Source organism: Acanthisitta chloris, unplaced genomic scaffold (genome assembly GCF_000695815.1).
Source record: "Acanthisitta chloris isolate BGI_N310 unplaced genomic scaffold, ASM69581v1 scaffold4120, whole genome shotgun sequence".
In the NCBI taxonomy this organism is placed as follows: domain Eukaryota; kingdom Metazoa; phylum Chordata; class Aves; order Passeriformes; family Acanthisittidae; genus Acanthisitta; species Acanthisitta chloris.
The window spans coordinates 1-18,542 of NW_008650918.1; the positions used below are offsets into that span (position 1 = coordinate 1).

The following is an 18,542-nucleotide window of genomic DNA, read 5'->3' on the forward strand; positions in this document are numbered from 1 at the left end:
GGCTGATGTCCAGGAAGGTTGGCCATGTAATGTTTGCATATCTAGTCAAATTGGTGATGGTGTTAAATATTTCTCTTGTTGTGTAGTAGAGCATAATGTCTTAAAATGTCTTGATCTTCGAGTCATCTCTCCAAAGTGGATGTTTAGCTGATAAAACACATAATGATGGATGTTCTGTCAGTAGGTGCCAGGAGAATTTGCAATGCCATAGATTCATATCACTATCAGTATACACATTTCGTTTCGCTTTACATCTCTCCCATAATTTTCCCTATTTAAGGGAAAACAAGAAAACTTCGAGTCAGAGAAAGCAGCTAGTGACCCTCCTGAGAACCCCACGCAGTGATGATCTCTTCCTGTGGGATGAAATGGCACTGAGCTTTACATTGCTTTGCTTTGTCTGTGCAGATAGTTGCAGCAATAATGGCAATCACAGGGATTGTGATGATGGCATATGCAGATGGTTTCCAGGGCGATTCAATTATTGGGGTGGCATATGCTGTGGGATCAGCCTCCACGTCTGCCTTGTATAAGGTAAGTCATAACTGTTTGTTGCTGTTCTTCTGTTCATTAATATTGGCTGTTAAAAATGCACAAGCACAAAGCTGTAAAATAAATGTTTTATTTTATTCAGCACTCCTGCATCATTCATAATGCGACCAGGCAATGTCACAATGTCAGGAAATCTGCTAGGAGAGTAATTAGTTGTCAGCTGCCAAAGATTCAGAATGGCTTTGCTTTATGAGTCTTTAATGAAATCTCCATTACTATGCTACAAGGAGTTTAGGATCACTTTTTAATAATGCCACTGCAGTTTATCAACATTGTTTTGAAGGCACTTTGCATGTGCAAAGGGGAGGAGAGCCTGGGTGTGGGAAATGCTGCTTTCCCTGAACAGGAACAGGCAGCTCATCCCAGGTCTGCACTGCAGTTCTCTTGCACATCCTGGACTTGGAGCCCTGGTGTGAGCTTGTCCCAGGTGATGCATTAGGGCAGCACAGGGCTTTGCCCTCTGCTTGGCAGCAGTGGCTGCTCTGGAAGGTAAGGGGTGGAGAAGGCAGGGTCATGTCTCAGAAACATGAACATGGCTGTGTTTATTGCCAACTTAGGGAGGGTGAAGTGTGTGGGAAGTCTGGAGTTAATTGTAGTGAGATCAGAAGTTGCCTCCCAACTTCAGACTTTGTTTGTCTTGCAAATAAATTTGTTGTGGCCGTTTGAAAGTCACTCATAGTGCATGAATTTAGGCTCATGTAGGATGAATTCTCTATGAGGCTTGTGCTGCCTGAAGTAAGTCCCCCCAGGCTTTGCTCTCACAGCAGGGTCACTGGAGGAAGTCACTGGAGTCCCCTCCAAATCCTAACAATCCCATGCACAGCTCAAATCCTGTAACTTCATTGCATGAATGAGGTTGTCCTTGAGTTCTTGGTTCCTTCTTGGTTTTTCCTGAGTTCTACATATGTTCCTCCTGGAATTTTATAAGCTTTGTTATACAAACTCTACTGTCCCCACATAGCGACATGGTGTCTCTCCCTGTGCTAAAACACAAGAAAGGTAAGAAATCAGACCAAAGATCTCCTTGCAAAACTCTAGTGTAGGAAAGGAGTGGGTTGTGACATGCTGTCCTATGCCCCACTCTCCCCAGGGGAACGGAGACTGTGCAGAACTTTGCTTCCCATGAAGTCTAAACCCTCCTCTCTCCTCTCCTTCACAGGTTTTGTTCAAAATGTTCCTGGGAAGTGCAAACTTTGGGGAAGCAGCTCATTTCGTTTCTACCCTGGGCTTCTTCAATTTCATCTTCATCTCTGTCACCCCAATCATCCTGTATTTTACAAAAGTGGAGTACTGGTACCCCTTCTCTGCTGTGCCATGGGGTTACCTGTGTGGAGTAGCAGGTCTCTGGTTAGGTACGTGATAAAAATGTACTCATTTTTCCAGCTTTCCTCCCCCCACCAATATAAAATTAGCCTCAGGCACAGAGAATTCTCCCCTGTCCCCTTAAACAGCAGAGCTGTCTCACAGATTAAGTTTGGTCCCAGTGCAAACTTGTGCTCCTTGGAAATGATTCATATTTTTCATTATACTTAATGAAGTAATCCTAATAGTGCATGGTTAATTATTAATATATGATTAATTATTAATATAGAACCAATGATTATAATTAATAAGTAATAGTAATAACATGGAGTAAACACGAAGCAGCCATACTAATTGTCTACTTTTACATCCCTATTGTAGTTCCATTGGTATTCCCCTGTCTCTGACACAATTTCTGATTTAGAGCTTCTGCTCTAAATCCTGTTTCAAAGGGCTGTGTGTATGCAGTCAGCTCCTGGCACACTCTGCTGGGTGTTTGTGCACTGACAGGAACCCCCAGCACTGGGGCACCTTTCAGTGGGTGCTGCAGGCTCTGGGCAGGGTTTACACTGCCATTCCATAGCTCTCCCTCTTTCCTGAAATCATCTAGCCAAGCAGAGTTTCTGTTGGATTCAGCCCAGGGGTGTTTTAATTTCCAGGTATAACAACATCCTTTCCTTTTGTGAAGTCTCCAATATTTCATAACTGAAGAGGTTTCTATCTCCACCACACATGTATTATATGGAAGCAAAGAGGATGTCATTGCCTGCTACACAACTGTCCTGGGACGTGGGCAGGCTGACAGCTGAGGTGCTGTGAGCACCTTGAACACATCTAACCAGAATTTCAGCTCCTCCATGAGCTCCTAAGGGACAAAAATTAGGGATAATTTATCAGCCAACCATCTACCCAAGTGTATAATCCCAGCCATGAGGGAGCAACCTCATGGAGAAGACAAAGTGAAGCAATCTATGCTCCTTTTACATAGGGGATTCAGTAGCAGGACTGGGTGGTGGGTGATCAGAGGGAAGTTTTTGGAAGTTTCCACAGTTTGCTTTTAAATCTCTCAAGGAAACTGGAGCTGGCTGGAAATACTGCCATGTGAAAAAAAACCAAGCCATAAATTAAGGGTGATGAACATTTGTAGTTCTGTCAGATTTCATTCTGCCTTCAACATAGCAGCAAGACCATGGTCTCACTCCAATCTACTTAGTTTGCAGTTAACTTCATCAGCTAATTTATTTAGTGTTCTTCAGAGTATGAGCTCCTGCTGTCATATTTGGTGTGTGGTCCAGGTAGAGGAGTGTGCAAGTGCTCCATGAGTGAAATGTCTTCTTAAGTCAAGGACTTATCTCCATCAAGCTAGAGATTACCAGCCTTCTGGTAGGAAGAGAAATGATGGCTTCTGGCAGCAAAAGCAGGTTGCTGATATCTGATTAAAGGCTGGAAAAAGCCATGAAATATGAGTGTGATACCCTTAGTATTACAGCCTGTGAAATGCTGTCAGCCTCCCCTCTTCCCCCGTGCAGAACTTCCCCTCATTTCACACTTATGTATAAAAATAAAAAAATCAATCACTTTGTGACAGCTTCGTCATTGTGATGTGGAGGTTGATATCATACATTGTACTTGTAGGGTTAAGGAGGAGGAGAAATATCTTGTTCCAGTGTTTTTCTCCATAATCATGTGTTGTTTTCTCTGTTTTTCCCTAGCTTTCAATATTCTGGTTAACGTTGGTGTTGTGCTTACATACCCCATTCTGATCTCCATCGGCACAGTGCTCAGCGTCCCTGGAAATGCAGGTATGAGTACCACAGCTGTTGGTGGAAGATAAGCCCACAGGCATGTGACAGAACAAGCAGTTTGTTGCCTATATAGTCAAAACCCATTGTCACCTGGGCAGGGTGTATATGTGAAAATTTACTCCAGAGTCCTGTCTTGTTGAACAGCCTCTGTCTCTGCTCTTCTAGTCTCCTTAGCCTTTGCCACTTCAGTTATTTGAGCATGTTTTCAAAAACAGCTATTTTTAGGGGAATACAGATCAGAGCTGCAAAAGAGTTAGTGCCTATATGGGGCTGCCCAAGGGCTCAGGTGAGCTGGTGGTGCTGGTTGTAGAGCTGGGCAGCTAGGCCTGGAGGCACCAGCTCCAGCTCTCTGACCTGTGTGCTGCTCTCTCTCCATCACTGGTCCATGCAGCCCACGGAAACATTCTCCTGATGTAACCCACTGTAGATAAAGAGTTACCATAAGTGCCTCCCTCTCAGAGCAGAAATCACAGAATCATAGTTTCATTGAGGTTGGGAAAGACTTCTAAGGTCATCAAGTCCAACCTTCAACTGAATACCCCCATGCCCAGTAAACCCTATAGCAAAGTGCCACATCTATTTGTTTTTTGAACACTTCCAGGGATGGTGACTCTATCACTCTCCTGGGAAGCCTGTTCCAGTGCTTTACTCCTCTAGCTTGGACCCAGCCCCACAAGGCTTCCCTAGAGCCTGAATGGTGGGGGTGAGGGTTGGAGGAGATGTGACACTTCCAGTACTACACTGCCAGGCCAAAGCTGTTCTCTGAACTCGGGGAGCTGGTCACTGGGGATGAGAGCCACATGGCCACTGTCACAGCCAGAGTGCAGCACATGGGTCAAGGAGATGGGCCAGGCTGCTCTGATGCTGTTGTCCATCCTGCTGCTGGTTTGATGTCATTGTGGTTCTCTCCTTCACAGCTGTGGATCTCCTGAAGCACAAAATGATCTTCAGCGTTGTGAGACTGGGAGCCACCATCATCATTTGCATTGGGTTCCTGCTCATGCTGCTCCCTGAGGAATGGGATGAAATAACCCTGAGGTTCATCAACAGCTTGAAGGAGAAGAAAAGTGAAGATCATGCAGATGACATCACAGAATCCAGTGTACACACGAGAAGCAGAAGCAGAGCTAATGGGACAGTGTCTATACCACTAGCTTAGGGCTGGTGGACTTTCCCTGCACGCAGATGTATATTCTGTGAATATAGCTTAAATTTCCTCACTACTTGTATGCTTATAAATTACATTTAACCTGAACAGGGGAAGGACTGTAAGATAAGAGAAATACATCTATAATAAATGTTTACATTTATACACTTATCAAGGAACGGGTGTAAATAACTGCAATAAAATGTTTTGTAATAAAAAAAAATTTCAGCTTGTGTCTTACTGAACTGGTGGGTTTGAAATATGCATCAAGTTGGCATCATTTAGCTCCTTTTGCTGGCACAAGTAGAACCATTCTGGTGGATATGAATCTTGGATATTTCCAGTTAAATCTCAGAATTGAACTGCTTGACTGAACTTTCAATGAAGTGTCCTTTCAGCAAGGTAATAGGTTTGGAAAACCATTGCAAACCACTCCTAGCATTTCTGAGAATTTGTTTCTGAAAGATGTTGATGTTCATATTGGTGTTTGGAATTATTATCAGAATTAATATTCTCTGATATGCAAAACATGAAGCCTCCCTCCCAGGCCAGGCTGAGCTCTGCCTCTCTCCAACACTACCTCTCTAGAAGTGGCACTGGAATTTGGGTGCCTTCAGTAAAGCCAAAAATAGCTTTATTTGTCTCATTTTTCTCCCAGAAAAGCTGCACTCCCAGCTGAACAACAAGCTTCTCAGGAGAGACTGAGCACCCTGCACCGCCAGCATCCCTGGGAAACGTCAGTTTCTATTTACTAGAGCTTTGGGGCAAACAAATATTTTTCTTAGCCTCCACTGTGGAAAAGTCTTTCAAAAGCCAAAACAAATCAACCAGCCTCCCAGTCCCTTCCCTAAGCCTGTGGCTGTGTAATTTAGGCTGGTTTACAGCATTCCTAGGATTGAACATGCAAAACTCTCTTTATTTGAGAGCACTTGCTAAGCAAACAAGCATTTTTTTCTCCATTTATTCTTTTTTAAAGGAAGAATAGAAGCCACTGGAAAGTATCACAGATTGCTGAGCTCTGCTGGCTCTACTGCCCACAGTTTGTGAATTTGATTAGCAGCTACTAGGGGTTTGTTTTGATGGTATTTCTGCCAGGAAAACAAAAAGAATGTAAATAATAACAAAAAGACCTTTTAATTTGACTCTTCTATTTGATGTTTTCTTTATCTCTTCACATTCATGTCTAAACTGTTGCTTGCAACCAGCAGAGCTGACAGAACACTTGTGTATATCAAACCCCACAAACTTAGCCTCTTTTATCACATGGCTGAAGAATTAGGGCTGTAGAAACCAGCCCAACCAACCATCCCCTGGGCACTAAACCCAGAGGTGTTAGGTTTGGGTGCACACCCACACACTCAAATCTCTGGCTGCTGCTTTTGAAAGGAGCAAGACATAAAAATATATTCTAAAAAGTGAGTGATGTGGGACAGGAGATCCTGATGGGACTGTACTGATGGGCTGAGAGCACACAGCACATGGCAGTTTGGGCACTACCCCAAGTTGGTTTTAGAGTTGATATAGTCATTTGCATTACTAGATTGTTTTGGGGATGTGTTCTACTGAAATTTTAGCTCCTGCCAAACTGAACACATGGGAAAAAACAAAGATTCCCTTATAGTCTGCACTGATGAGTGCTTTTTGTCAAGCAGCCACATGGAAGCATTTTTGGGTCCAGGACTGGATTCTTCAAGGAACCTCACCGAGCATTCAGGTAGGGAAAATCGTGTGAAATCCAATGGTTGAATCAGTTTTCCCCTACTTGACACATTTCATGGCCAGGGGCACAGTGTGTTAAGAAGGCTTCAGACCCAGCAAGAAAGGCTTGATCAAAGCACCTCTGCTCTAGCAGGTTTGCTGGAGCAGAATGGTTTGGGTTGGAAGGGACAGCAAAGACTGTCTTGGTCCACCCCCTGCCATGGGCAGGGACACCTTCCACTAGCCCAGGCTGCTCCAAGCCCCATCCACCCTGGCCTTGACCACTTCCCCAGGTGGGTTCTCTGGGCAGCCTGTTCCCAGCTGCTTTCCAGGTTGTTCATCCCACTCAGCAATGCCTTAAGCCCCTTTGTTCACCTGCTGTCCAACCTGCCATGTAAATTCTTCACTAAGCACAGAAGGTAATGGCTTTCCCTGGAGAGCAGCTCAGCCTTTCAGCCAGAGAAAACCCATCAAACCGAAGAAATCAGACCATAAACAGAGGCTCTTTTGCCTGATGCCGTTGATGATCCATCAGAGGAGCACAAACCAATAATCACACCCATCAAGGGACCCATCAGACGTGTCCTGAAGAGCTCTGATGAGCCCTTCTACCCTCTCCAGCAACATGAGGCTTCATTTCTGTTGCACCATCTCTTTTGTACCCCAAGGAAAATGCCAGATTTGATCTGGCAGCTGTTATCAGATTCTCCTTCACGCCAGGGCTTGTTTCTCTGGAAGGAAAACCAAATGTGCTGCGAATAACCCACCTTGAGCATCTCCTCCAGTGCCTGCCCTCTCCAGGGGGCTCAGCAAGATGTCACCATGGACAGTGTTATTTCAGCATCACCAGGATCCCCAGCCTGGGCTGGGCTAAGATGAAGATCCCCTGTTAATACAAGCAACAAGGAACAGAGTGGGAATGAAGCTGTTTCTTTTCTTTACAGATGTGTCCTAACAGGATCTATCAGCTGCAGAGGTGTGTATCCCAGCCAGTGAAACTGTGCTGGATTGTTTTCCTCTCTTTGCTGATCCATTTGTTCACACTATTGCTGCCTAAACGTGCTACAAGCAGAATAAACAACAGCCTATTTGTATCATTATGGTTTTTTTCTGCTTCACTCGCTGGAGATTTGCATGAAGTCATCACTTTCCATCTCCTCCTTTGCCCATGCTTTTTTTGTGATTTAAAACTCATTTTTAAGTAGAAGCTTTAAGGCAGAGGCAATCCACTGTTGCTGTCGGATGTTAGTGTGGTGCCCCGTGCTGAATCCTCACCTTGGTTCTCCCTTGCTCTGTGTGCTAGTGAGTAACAAACTGCTCCTCTGCCTGAAAATGCCCTGCTCAAAGCCATGGCACTGCCCTATCCTTGAGTTTTCCCCAATATCTTCCCTAAAACAAGGGCATCAGACTGCTTAGGAATCAATGATTTAGTTTTAACTACAATACATACGCCAGAAAACCCCATTTTGGCAAGAGCAGTATCACTTGCAGGTTCCAGCTGGATTTGGTGGAGGGTTTAAGGCAATAAATGAAATGAAAGAAAGGTCTAAAATGCTTCCAGCTCTTCTGGGAGGGACCATGGGCTGTCCCTGATAGCACTATATGGGACCAAAGCTCCTCCAGCCCCATGTTTCTACAGCACAGCACTTGGGAATTGAACTGAACTTGAAATATAGATGAAAGGCTGCATAAAACAACCCCAGTTAAAGAAAAGGATGAGCATCACTGACCAGGATCACAACTTGCCTCAGTGACCTGCAGGAAGGACATCTTCTTGCAGCCTACTTTTCTCCTCCCACCCCAAACCCTCAGCTACTGCTCTTGGCCCTTTTTGTTTTACAGAGTCAAGGCCTGTGGAGGTCAAAGTGTAGCTCCAAAGTGCACAGATGCTGAGATTTTAGGGATTTACTAGGAGATATTGATCATTAGCTGATGAAACATCAAAATGCTGTGCAGTGCTGTCAGGCTAACGTCCTTGGGCTCATGTGGACAGAGCTGTACCCCAGCAGGGAAGGTGGGACCTGGCACTCATGGACCAGCCAGAAGGATGCTGAATCCCATTTAAATGCAAAGAGGAGCATCTCTTCACCCAGACATGAAATGCTTGGAGCAATATCAACCTCAGGTGTGTCTGTCCCTGTGCAATCCCCTTCCCTAAATCACTGTACAACAGGCTGTGATGCAGATGGGGAAACCCATATGTCTTGGGAAGACACCTGGCCTGGAAAGGGATTTGGTAGCATGGGAAGCAGGGGGACCCTGCCAGGACTTCAGCAGGGCCAGGGCCACAGCACTGTGCCCAGGTGAAACACCTGAATACAGCACAACAGGCACTAGCCCTAACATTCATGTGAGTTTCCACTCCAACACATCCATCATTGCATTTAATTCATGATTTTCCCAAGCTGCTCAACAGGAATGACCTGTTCTTAGCAAGGGAAGGGTAATTAAAGAAAAGAAAAGGAGAAATAGGCATTAAGCATTGAGAACCTCAGGAGAGAAGGAGAGTGTTGATTTTAGGTTTTCCTTTGAAAAGAAGAAGGAAAAAAACAGACTAAGTTGCTCTGCTCCCTCATTTCCCTGTGTGCTGTAAAGCAAAGTCACGAGCAATGTCAGTGCTTTGTAGTTGAAAACATGAACTGGTTGGATTACTCCATAGGTGAATAATTCCTCCTGGAGGTGCCACCCCTGACCACTGGCATTTTGAAGCTCAAAACCTCCCCATCTCCATCCAGAGGGAGTTGAGGGGTTCATCTGTGGATTTACTGGACATGATGCTGAACTCTTGGCTCTGCCTAAGTCACGAGCAATGTCAGTGCTTTGTAGTTGAAAACATGAACTGGTTGGATTACTCCATAGGTGAATAATTCCTCCTGGAGGTGCCACCCCTGACCACTGGCATTTTGAAGCTCAAAACCTCCCCATCTCCATCCAGAGGGAGTTGAGGGGTTCATCTGTGGATTTACTGGACATGATGCTGAACTCTTGGCTCTGCCTCTACGCTCCTTTCCCTGTGCTCCAGAACACCACCCTTGCAGCAGGCAGAAATTCTTCCCTGTGCTGGTGCTGAGGCACTGGCACAGGTTGCCCAGAGAAGCTGTGGCTGCTCCATCCCTGGGAGTGTTCCAGGCCAGGCTGGATGGGGCTTGGAGCAACCTGGGCTAGTGGAAGGTGTCCCTGCCCATGGCAGGGGGTGGGACTGGATGATCTTTAAGGTCTCTTCCAACTCAAGCCATTCTAGAAAGCTGTGATTCCATTAACTATAGAACATGACTCACTTTTGCCAACATTCCCAGGTGACTTTGTGTTAAAGCTGCATTTTTTTCATTGATGCCCCTATCTGGCAGGAGCAAGGGTGGAGGATGCCCCTGGGCCAGCCCCTGTCTCCAGGTTGCTTCTCCTATGCAGGGTGGCAGACAATTTAACCCTTCTAGTGATCCATGGACTGAATTTCCTTTCAAATCCTGAAGATTTAGCTTGTAGAAATACCTCCAGGTCAGTCAACAGCCAGCTGAGGTGGTGACTCTGGCTGAGAATCACTTGTAGGTAAAAAGCAAAGCTTCCCTGGGACTTGGCACTGGTTGCCAAGCTGTTTCTCCCTTCTCTGTCAGCAGCAGCCACCTCTGACCCCCACGAGGTAATGGCTGGGGACAGGTCAATGTTTAACCGAGCTGGGAAGGACGTGTGGGCATGTCCATGGGAGCAGGCAGGGAGCTGCCCAGGCCCCACAGTCACTCACAAAGATCCCTCTGTGTTCAGGGAAGAAGGTGAATGAGGCTGTTTGCCTTCTCCTTTCAAAGCTCCCACTGAAAAATGGGCCTGAGCTCTTCCAAGGCACACCCCAGGGTGATCAAGGTGGCACCGATGCTCACTGGAGAGGACCTGCCTGCCCTCAGTGCCCTGTACTGACTCCCTAGTGTGCCAGGACAACCCAGCCTATACCCACAGGATGTGGAAAAGTGGGGAAAACCCATCTTTCACCAGGAGCTTCCACCTTTCTGGGAGTCCTGGTACTGCAGAGCCTCTACAGGTAAGGAGGTCATCGCAGGATGATTGCAAAGTGCAGGGCAGAGAAATGGGGGCACCTTCTGGGGCTATGAGTTTGCTCACTGATTGTAAGTATGTGCACATGATGCTCTTTATCAGTAGCTTTTTGCCATTTCCAGGACGTTTTAGCTTTGGGAAGACTCATTTTCCCCCTTCCATGGCTTGTTTTGGAAAGTGTCTCACTCAGCAGAGCTGGGATCCCAAGCTCTTTACTCCCATCAGCCATCCTGGTGAAAGAGCCTCATTCTCCAGCATCAACCTGGCATGTGATTACACCACCTGTGTCTGAGCAAGCTCCTGTCCAGGTGCCCTGTAACTTCCATCATACACCTGCCCAGCTCACCTGCCAGTTATATCGATATCATTAACCTAATTACAATTAGATTCTGGGCAATGTGCTCAGCAGGTAAAACTCAGCATTAAAACAGATGACAGCTCTGTCCTGCACAGAGCTGATTCCACAAGCCAAGAGGAAGGCAAACAGCATGGCTGTGTGTGTTTTCCTACTTGCAGCCTCTCCCATTGCCTTTAAACTCCATCTGTACCCAAACCCTTCCCAGAGACAAGGAAGGAGTTTTGCATCCATCTGGAACTAGCTCTGTACGAGCTGAATGGTGACAAATGCTACCCAGAGCTGTGTTAGGGGAGTGTAGGGAGAAACCTCCATGAAAACCAATGGAAGGGCAAGACAGAGAAAGAAGGATCTGCAGGCCTGTCATCTTCCTCCCTGTTTTTGCTTTCCCAAAAATCAATTTGAGACGCACTGAGTGACATTAAGCACTGCTGCTTCACCAGGGGCTGGATATTTCCTTCAGGATCATTCATCAAGAGGCATCAGGAAATAGTGAGAGCAAATAATCCTCTGGCATGATAGCAGTGACATTCCTGGAACTGAGGTCTTGGGGAGAATACAGATCAGGTCTGGCTGTACAGCAGCAGGTTTCAAGTACTTCATGACAGCAAGAACAACCAAATATTCCCATTATGGAAAATTTTCATCACTGGGCATTTAACAAGTGCTTCTTAAAATGTGTGTTTTATAAAAAGCTTTAGAACCCCCTTAATAAATGTAATTTTCCATTACTTTTCATTTTCAGAAATGAGAAGAGTATGCTCAAGAGGACTTGAGTGATGTATTAGCTCAAGCTGCTGTCTAAATAAGCAAAGAGAATTCCAAGAGAATAGGGTTTATTTGGTTTATGAGGGTTCAGCTTGGCTTGTGTTAAGTCCAGACTCCCCCAGAGAGGAGAATCTGCTGCTGCTAAAGTGCAAGTGTGAAAAACAGGAGTCATGAGAATGCCTTGAGCTGGGGCTTGGTGCTGGTTCCTGTCCCAGGACCCAGCAGCTATCCAGTTCTGTATCTCTAGAGGATAAGGACAAGACACACATGGATAGGACGAGAGGAAATAATTAAAAACATCCCAAACACACAGAACACAAACCATCAACCCTCATAAGGGAGAAATAACTTCCCCAAAACTGTACCCCTCACTAGAACAAGGTTTTTCCAAATCCCAGCCCATTCCCTGTGCCAACACTATGACCCACCTCTGTACGTTTTCCTACCCCTTTAGAAATTGGAGGTCAACTTATGGAGGACTTTGATGATTCCTCATGAAAAGATCACCAAGGCTGTGCCCTTGGAGAAGAGAGAGAAGATGAATCTATGGAATGGTTTGGGTTGGAAGGGACCTTAAGGATGATTTTGTTCCACTCCAGTGCTATGGGCAGGGACATCTTCCACTAGCCCAGGTTGCTCCAAACACCATCCAACTTGGCCTTGAACGCTTCCAGGGATGGGACATCCACAACTTCTCTGGACAACCTTTGCCAGTGCCTCACCACCTTCATAGTCAAGAATTTCTTCCTAATATCCAACCTGAAGCTGCTTGGAGATGCCTGGTCTAGTGGAAGCTGTCTCTGCCCATGGCAGAGGGTTTGAAAACAGGTGATATTTAAAGTCCCTTCCAAATCAAATAAAACCCTTCTAGGATCTCACGATTCTATGAACAGCAAACCCTCTGGAGCAGGTGTGCTTTTCCTGATCCTCCCTTGCTGTGTTTGAAGTTTTTTCAGCATAATACAGAAGAGAATAGCCACCAGGCAGGGTCAGTCAAACTCCCTTTGCTCAGGGCTCTGGCTCTGGCTCACACTGGTGGCTTCAGAGAACCGAGATGACCACCAGCTACTGAACAACTTGTCCCTGGATTTGGTGGGAGGATGTGACAGCAGCACCTGGAGTGGGCCCAGCTACACCCTGAGAACTGACACATGGAATCACAGCCTCCTTTAGGAATCTCCTACCAGCATGGAATTTTTAGTCATTGATTTCCATCACGGCTGTACTTAGGTTTTTTAAAACATTGCTAATACTCATTGCAGGACAAAGACACTGCTAATCCCACCCTGTGCTTCTGCTCTTGCTGTTAGGGAGTGTACACAGCACCAGCATAAGCCTTTTCCCCTGTGGGAGTATTTTCAAAGACAGAAGAGCAGGGTGACATGGCCTTCACAAGGACTTTCAGAGGACATCAGTTAGAGAGTATTTCCAAAGGAAAAGCCTGTGAAGTTCACAAGACAAAAGAAAAGAGTCAATTTTACATCCTGGGACACAATTTCATCCAAATGCTGAAGCTTGGCTTCCCCATCAGCAGAAGTGAGATGAGCCGAAGGATGTGGGAGGTTATTTGTCCACAGCTGCCAGTTCTTGGTGGCACCGAGTGACGCTCAGCCCTATCGCAGTTTGTATGTCACATGCTGCCATCTAGTGCCTCTTTGTACTCAGTTTTGTGAGACATTTGAACTTCACTCTACATGATGCTGCCAATTTTTGATCCTGCATTTTAGCATTGATTCAAAATTACAGCTCAGGCTTTGGCAGCAGTTCGGTGCAGAGTCAGAGACAGGTCACCATTTCTTAGACACTAGTTCATAATCAAGGAGTTAATGATGTCCCAAATAAAGTGCAAAGCAGGTCTTACATACAAAGTCCTGGATGATGCTGCTTGTAATTTCTACATAAGCTGTGCTGCGCTCCCCCCTAGAAGGGGACAACAGCAATAGTGGAATCACCATCTCTGGAAGTGCTAAAAAAAATGTGTAATGCGGCACTTGGGGACATGGGTCAGTGGTGGGTTTGGCCATGCTGGGTTAATTGTTGAACTTGATGATCTTAGAGGCCTTTTCTAACCTTAATGATTCTATGAATACCAAGCCATGAAATGACCCAGTAACATTTTACTGTTTGGGATTATTTAAGGAGGAAATGTAGCTCCTTAAAATAAAAATCCATGCTCAGAGCAGCCTGCAGAGCAAGACACTGCCCTCTCCATCAGCCACCAGGAAAGACACTTTGTACCATGCACAGTTCTGCAGACAAAGGTCCTACTTAGGCCAACATAAAAGAGACTGGTTGGACAGAAGGAACAGGCTCTGGATCTCATATAACTGGGATCTGTCCTTGGATGACTTGATAGGATACCTTAGATAAAATTATGACACTTCTCCATGCTCCAGCTTTGCCATGAAGCAATCTGAGCTGGGGTTTGCCTTCACTCTGGACTAGGATGGAGCCTCGGGCACTGTCAAAGCTCAAAGATAAATATCTACAGGGACGAAACTAATGTCAAATTGTGGGTTTGCTGCTTTGACTGTAATTCAAGAGATTTCCCCAGTTTTGTCCATTTCTGAAGGACCAAAGGAGAAATTCATCTCCCTGAGTTGCCAATCTCCTTCCTATATCCCAAGCAGCAAGGCCAGAATTGGAGCTGGAAAAATGTCAAGGTAGTTTCATATCATGTTTTATGATTGTGTGGAATGAGCAATGTTAAGTAGTATAAATATTGGACCTGCAGAGGCTTGAACCTGCCATCCCTCTGCAAACAATTGCTCCTGTGAAGCCCTAGAGTCAGCAAGAAGTGGCTGCAAGCCCAAAACCAAAGGTAAGCACATGAATTTGTGTCCATGCACAAGCCATTCATGGCTGCAGGCTCCTTTGCCTCACAGTTTGGGCACCCTAAAGGGCAGAAATTGGTGTTTTATTCTGGCTGTGCTCCTGTCCCTGGCTGAGCCCAGGACCTGGCTGAAACATTGATGTGTGCATGAAAGGATTCAAACTAAAGGGATAGTTTCTGAAGCTCCAGTGTATCAATTCCCTGGATGAGATGGACCTGCTGAGCCAGAACATTAAATATTTTTCAGGCTACAAGTGTGAGGATCACTTTTAAATGACTGAGTAGCATGAGCACCCACTGCTTGCAGTTAGCAGGGAGAAGGGAGAGACCTTTCTCTCTACAGCTCCCTGAAAGGAGGTTGTAGTCAGGTGGGGATCAGTCTCTTCTTCCAAGTAACAAGTGATAGGATGAGAAGAAGTGGCCCCCAGCTGTTCCAGGGGAGGTTTATATCGGATTTTAGGGAAAATTCCTTCACTGAAAGGGTTGTCAGGCACTAGAACAGGCTGCCCAGGGCAGTTGTGGAGTTATCACTCATGGAGGGATGTAAAAGCCCTGTGGATGTAGCACTTGGGGACATTGTTAGTGGTGGTCTTGGCAGTGCTGGGGGAATGGTTAGACTCAATGATCTGAGTGACTTTCTCCAACCTCAACAATTCCATAAATCTATGATAATAAGGCTGCAAGTGTTGTGTACTGTAAACACCCCCTGAACCCTCAAAAATGCAAAAGTGGTTCTTCCCTTTGGATCATGAGATTATCTTGGAGAACTGACTCAATGTGGTAACACCTCAGGGGGCAGAAGCACATATGCATTGTTTTAATGAAGACTTTTCCCCTCATGCCCCAGAGCTGTGAGATAAACTGCAAGCACAGTGGAAAAATCTGATAAATTTCTGCAAGTTGGCTATGCAGGGAGATATTCACTTCATGCAGGAGCACCTGAGGGGTTTGTGAGCTGGTGGCTCTTCCTTTCTCTTTCACAAAGTGCAGGTGTACTTATTTACATCTTTAAATAAATCCCTAGTAGGTGCTGGAGAAGAGGGGGCAAAGCCTGAATTGCCTCCCTGTCAGGTGACAGCACTTACACAATTTCAGGTGCTGGTCTTGACCTGCAAGAGATGAGAGGTAATGCTGAGATAGATTTGGGGAGGGGATGAGGATGTCTCCCCCAAGGAACAGGAGACTTAAAGCCTCTTGCTGTGAAGGTGAAAGAAAACTTTGTCAATGCTCAGGCAGAAGAGAATGAGGAGCATCCCCAGGGCCCCTGTGATCAGTAATTACCTCTGATTTTTCTAACGCTTTGACCTCATTTGGCCATGACTCACGGAGAAACCAAAAATCCCTGTCCAGCTCATGTTCTGTCACATTCCCAGTTTGGTAAATACCATTTGCTCAGGTTAAGCTACTTGACTGTGCAATTATTTCCAGGGCCAACCCCCTAATGCTATGCCACGTTGAGCTGTTAAAACATGTTTGCTCCTCTGCTGCTTGTGTTGATGATTCGTTTGCAAACCCAGGCAGAGCTGAAGCGAAATCTCCACAGGGAGGCGAAAATCAATAAACAAAACATCAAGGAATTCAGCCCAAAGGACGTCCTTGACACTCTCCAGAGAGGCAACAGCACTGAAAGCCAAGACCTCATCCCTGCTGAGCACAATCAGTGTTTTCATGAAGATGATCATGGTAAGTGGAATAATTTTCCAAGGAGATGCAAAACTCAGCAGCCTCTTAAGTGTCATCAAAGAAGTTTCCCAATGGAAGCTGCTTCCAGTGCTCCATCCCCTGCAGTAGCACAATGCAGGTTCAGATGGCTGGTAGGGAGAAGGCTGGGAGGTGTGTTCATAAGGCAAAGTTTTGGGATGTCTCAGACAGGACACAGGGCTCTGGGCTGCTTCTCTGCTAGCATCCAAACAGACTTGAGTGGATGTGAGTTAAGAGTCACAGGCACATACACCCAAAGTCCTCAGGGCCAGGGTCCTGCAGGAGCAGGTTCCCACTGACAGGTGAGTTTTAGTTGGCCCCACATATCCTTTGCACAGCAAACTAAGAGTGAGGATGGAGAGTGTCCCTGAGGCCCCCACATCCTTGGAGAATCAGAATGTTTATCAGGAAAAAGCATCCCAGGATGCAGGATGGGTGAACATACACAGGAAACAAAATGGGAAACAGCTGGAATGGGAAAATGGGAAGATTTACACCAGTTTTTCCCCCCTGCCCTCCTCCCCAGCATGGGATACCTCCTGCTCCTGTCTGGACAGAGCACAGGTGGATGTGGGCTGTGACAATATCACAGTGGTCACTCTGGCAGGGTTGGGAGACTGATTAAAACATGCCCTGCCAGCTTTCCTTCAAGACATGAGCTACTCTGGCAGAGTCTCACCACAACACACATCCATCCTCAGCTGGGGAGATGCAGCCAAGCCCCAGCCCCATGCTGCTCCCTTGTTATGCCTGAAGGACTGAGAGGAGACCTTATGGCAGTTTGCAGCTTCCTCAGGGGCAGCACTGATCTCTGCTCTCTGGTGACCAGTGACAGGACCCAAGGGAATGGTATGCAGCTATATCAGGGGAGGTGTAGGTTGAATATTAGGAAAAGGTTCTTCACTCAGAGGGTGGTTGAACACTGAAACAGTCTCCCTGGGGAGGTGGTCACAGCCCCAAGCCTGACAGAGCTCAAGGAGTGCTTGGACAACACTCTCAGGCACAAAGAGGGATTGTTGGGGCTGTTCTGTGCAGGGCCAGGAGTTGGACTCAATGATCCTTGTGAGTTTCTTCCGGCTCAGGATATTCCGTGGTTCTATAATATTTTGGGGTGTCTTCTCTGTCAAAGCACACTTGGGCACATGGGGAAGCTCAAGTTAGGCTCAGCAGGAGAAAGAACTGGAGAATGAGCTGCTCCTGGCTTCACTCTGCAGTGTGGTGTGCTCACAATATGTTGCATCCATATGCAAAATGAAGCCTCTGGACTCCTGCCCTCCTTGGATGACCATGGGGTAAATGTTGCAGTCACTGAGGCTGCTCACATTGTAGGTTTAGTTTCACATAGAAACTGCTTCCCACAGTCCCTAAGGAAGGGGAAAGTGAAGTCAATCTCAGCCACCACTCAGTAGTGACATCCCTGAGGAACAAATTCTGTTCTGCTTTTCTTGCATGTGACAACCTTTGGCACCAGCTGGAAATGTATCACCAAGGGTAAAAGTGCTTGAATCAGTGAAAAACTTCTCTGAAGGTGAACTTTCTACATGAGAAAGGGGAATAGACTTGGCTTCCTATTTCCTCATGTTTCTTCAGCTCAGCTTTATTCTCCTTGGGGATAAAGCCATGCTGCCTCTTGCCAGACTCTAATTTCACCAAATAGAATCCTGAGTGAACTCTACCTCACCCAGCCCTGAGTGTGGGGTCTGGTCTTACAGGATCTTCTTTGTGTGCCTCCAGCTGTCCATAGCTGTTTCCAGCCAAATTGCAGATGACTGAGTTCTGGAAAACATGCTCTTTTATTTTTTTCTCTGCCCAAGGAAACACAGAGTGTGGAGGAATCTCCAGGCAGCATGATGGGGCTGAACTCTCACCAGACAGGAGTGGGAAGGCTGACCTTTGGTTCCTCAGGGAGCCATGAACAAGCAATCCATTCTGGGACACCTCCAGCACAGGGTCTGAGGAGTGGGAAAAGATTTACCACAAACCTACACTTGTGAGAACCAAGACAGAGAGAGTTTCTCTCTTTGATGACTTCCAAGACAGGGATTTCTGGTGAGAGGTATGTGCTGAAGAAACAAGCCCCAACTTTGTTGGGGCTGGAACCCTCCCAGATGGAGGGACTGAGGGTGGAGACATGGTGTTGGCAGAAAGAGACATTTCTGAGTATGGGACAGAGGAAAGAACAGCTGGAAATGAGGAGGTCATTGATGTGGAGTAAATAATGACCATCTGGGTTGTGTGGCTGAATCAAAGTGTCTGGGGGAAAATGCCTTGGACAGAGCATCAATGAAGTGGGGGTAGAGAGAGGAGGAGGAGTGCTGCAAAAAAAAACCCAAGCAG

General features: G+C 46.2%; 2 protein-coding genes across 2 annotated transcripts; both read left to right on the plus strand.

Annotated features, from left to right (window-relative positions):
• Window positions 1-408: 408 nt before the first annotated feature.
• SLC35F4 (solute carrier family 35, member F4) lies at window positions 409-5,029 on the plus strand (the record flags this gene model as incomplete). The annotated part of the gene is made up of 4 exons (XM_009070729.1): window positions 409-534; window positions 1,712-1,904; window positions 3,567-3,656; window positions 4,577-5,029. Coding segments are annotated over 4 exons (651 nt in total), but the record flags the coding sequence as incomplete, so codon positions are not given.
• Window positions 5,030-10,317: 5,288 nt separating this feature from the next.
• On the plus strand, window positions 10,318-18,258 carry LOC103798473 (chromosome unknown open reading frame, human C14orf105). The gene is given in 7 exon segments (XM_009070740.1): window positions 10,318-10,534; window positions 11,649-11,659; window positions 14,406-14,492; window positions 15,532-15,589; window positions 15,592-15,629; window positions 16,022-16,187; window positions 18,020-18,258. Coding segments are annotated over 7 exon segments (816 nt in total).
• The last annotated feature ends 284 nt before the right edge of the window (window positions 18,259-18,542 follow it).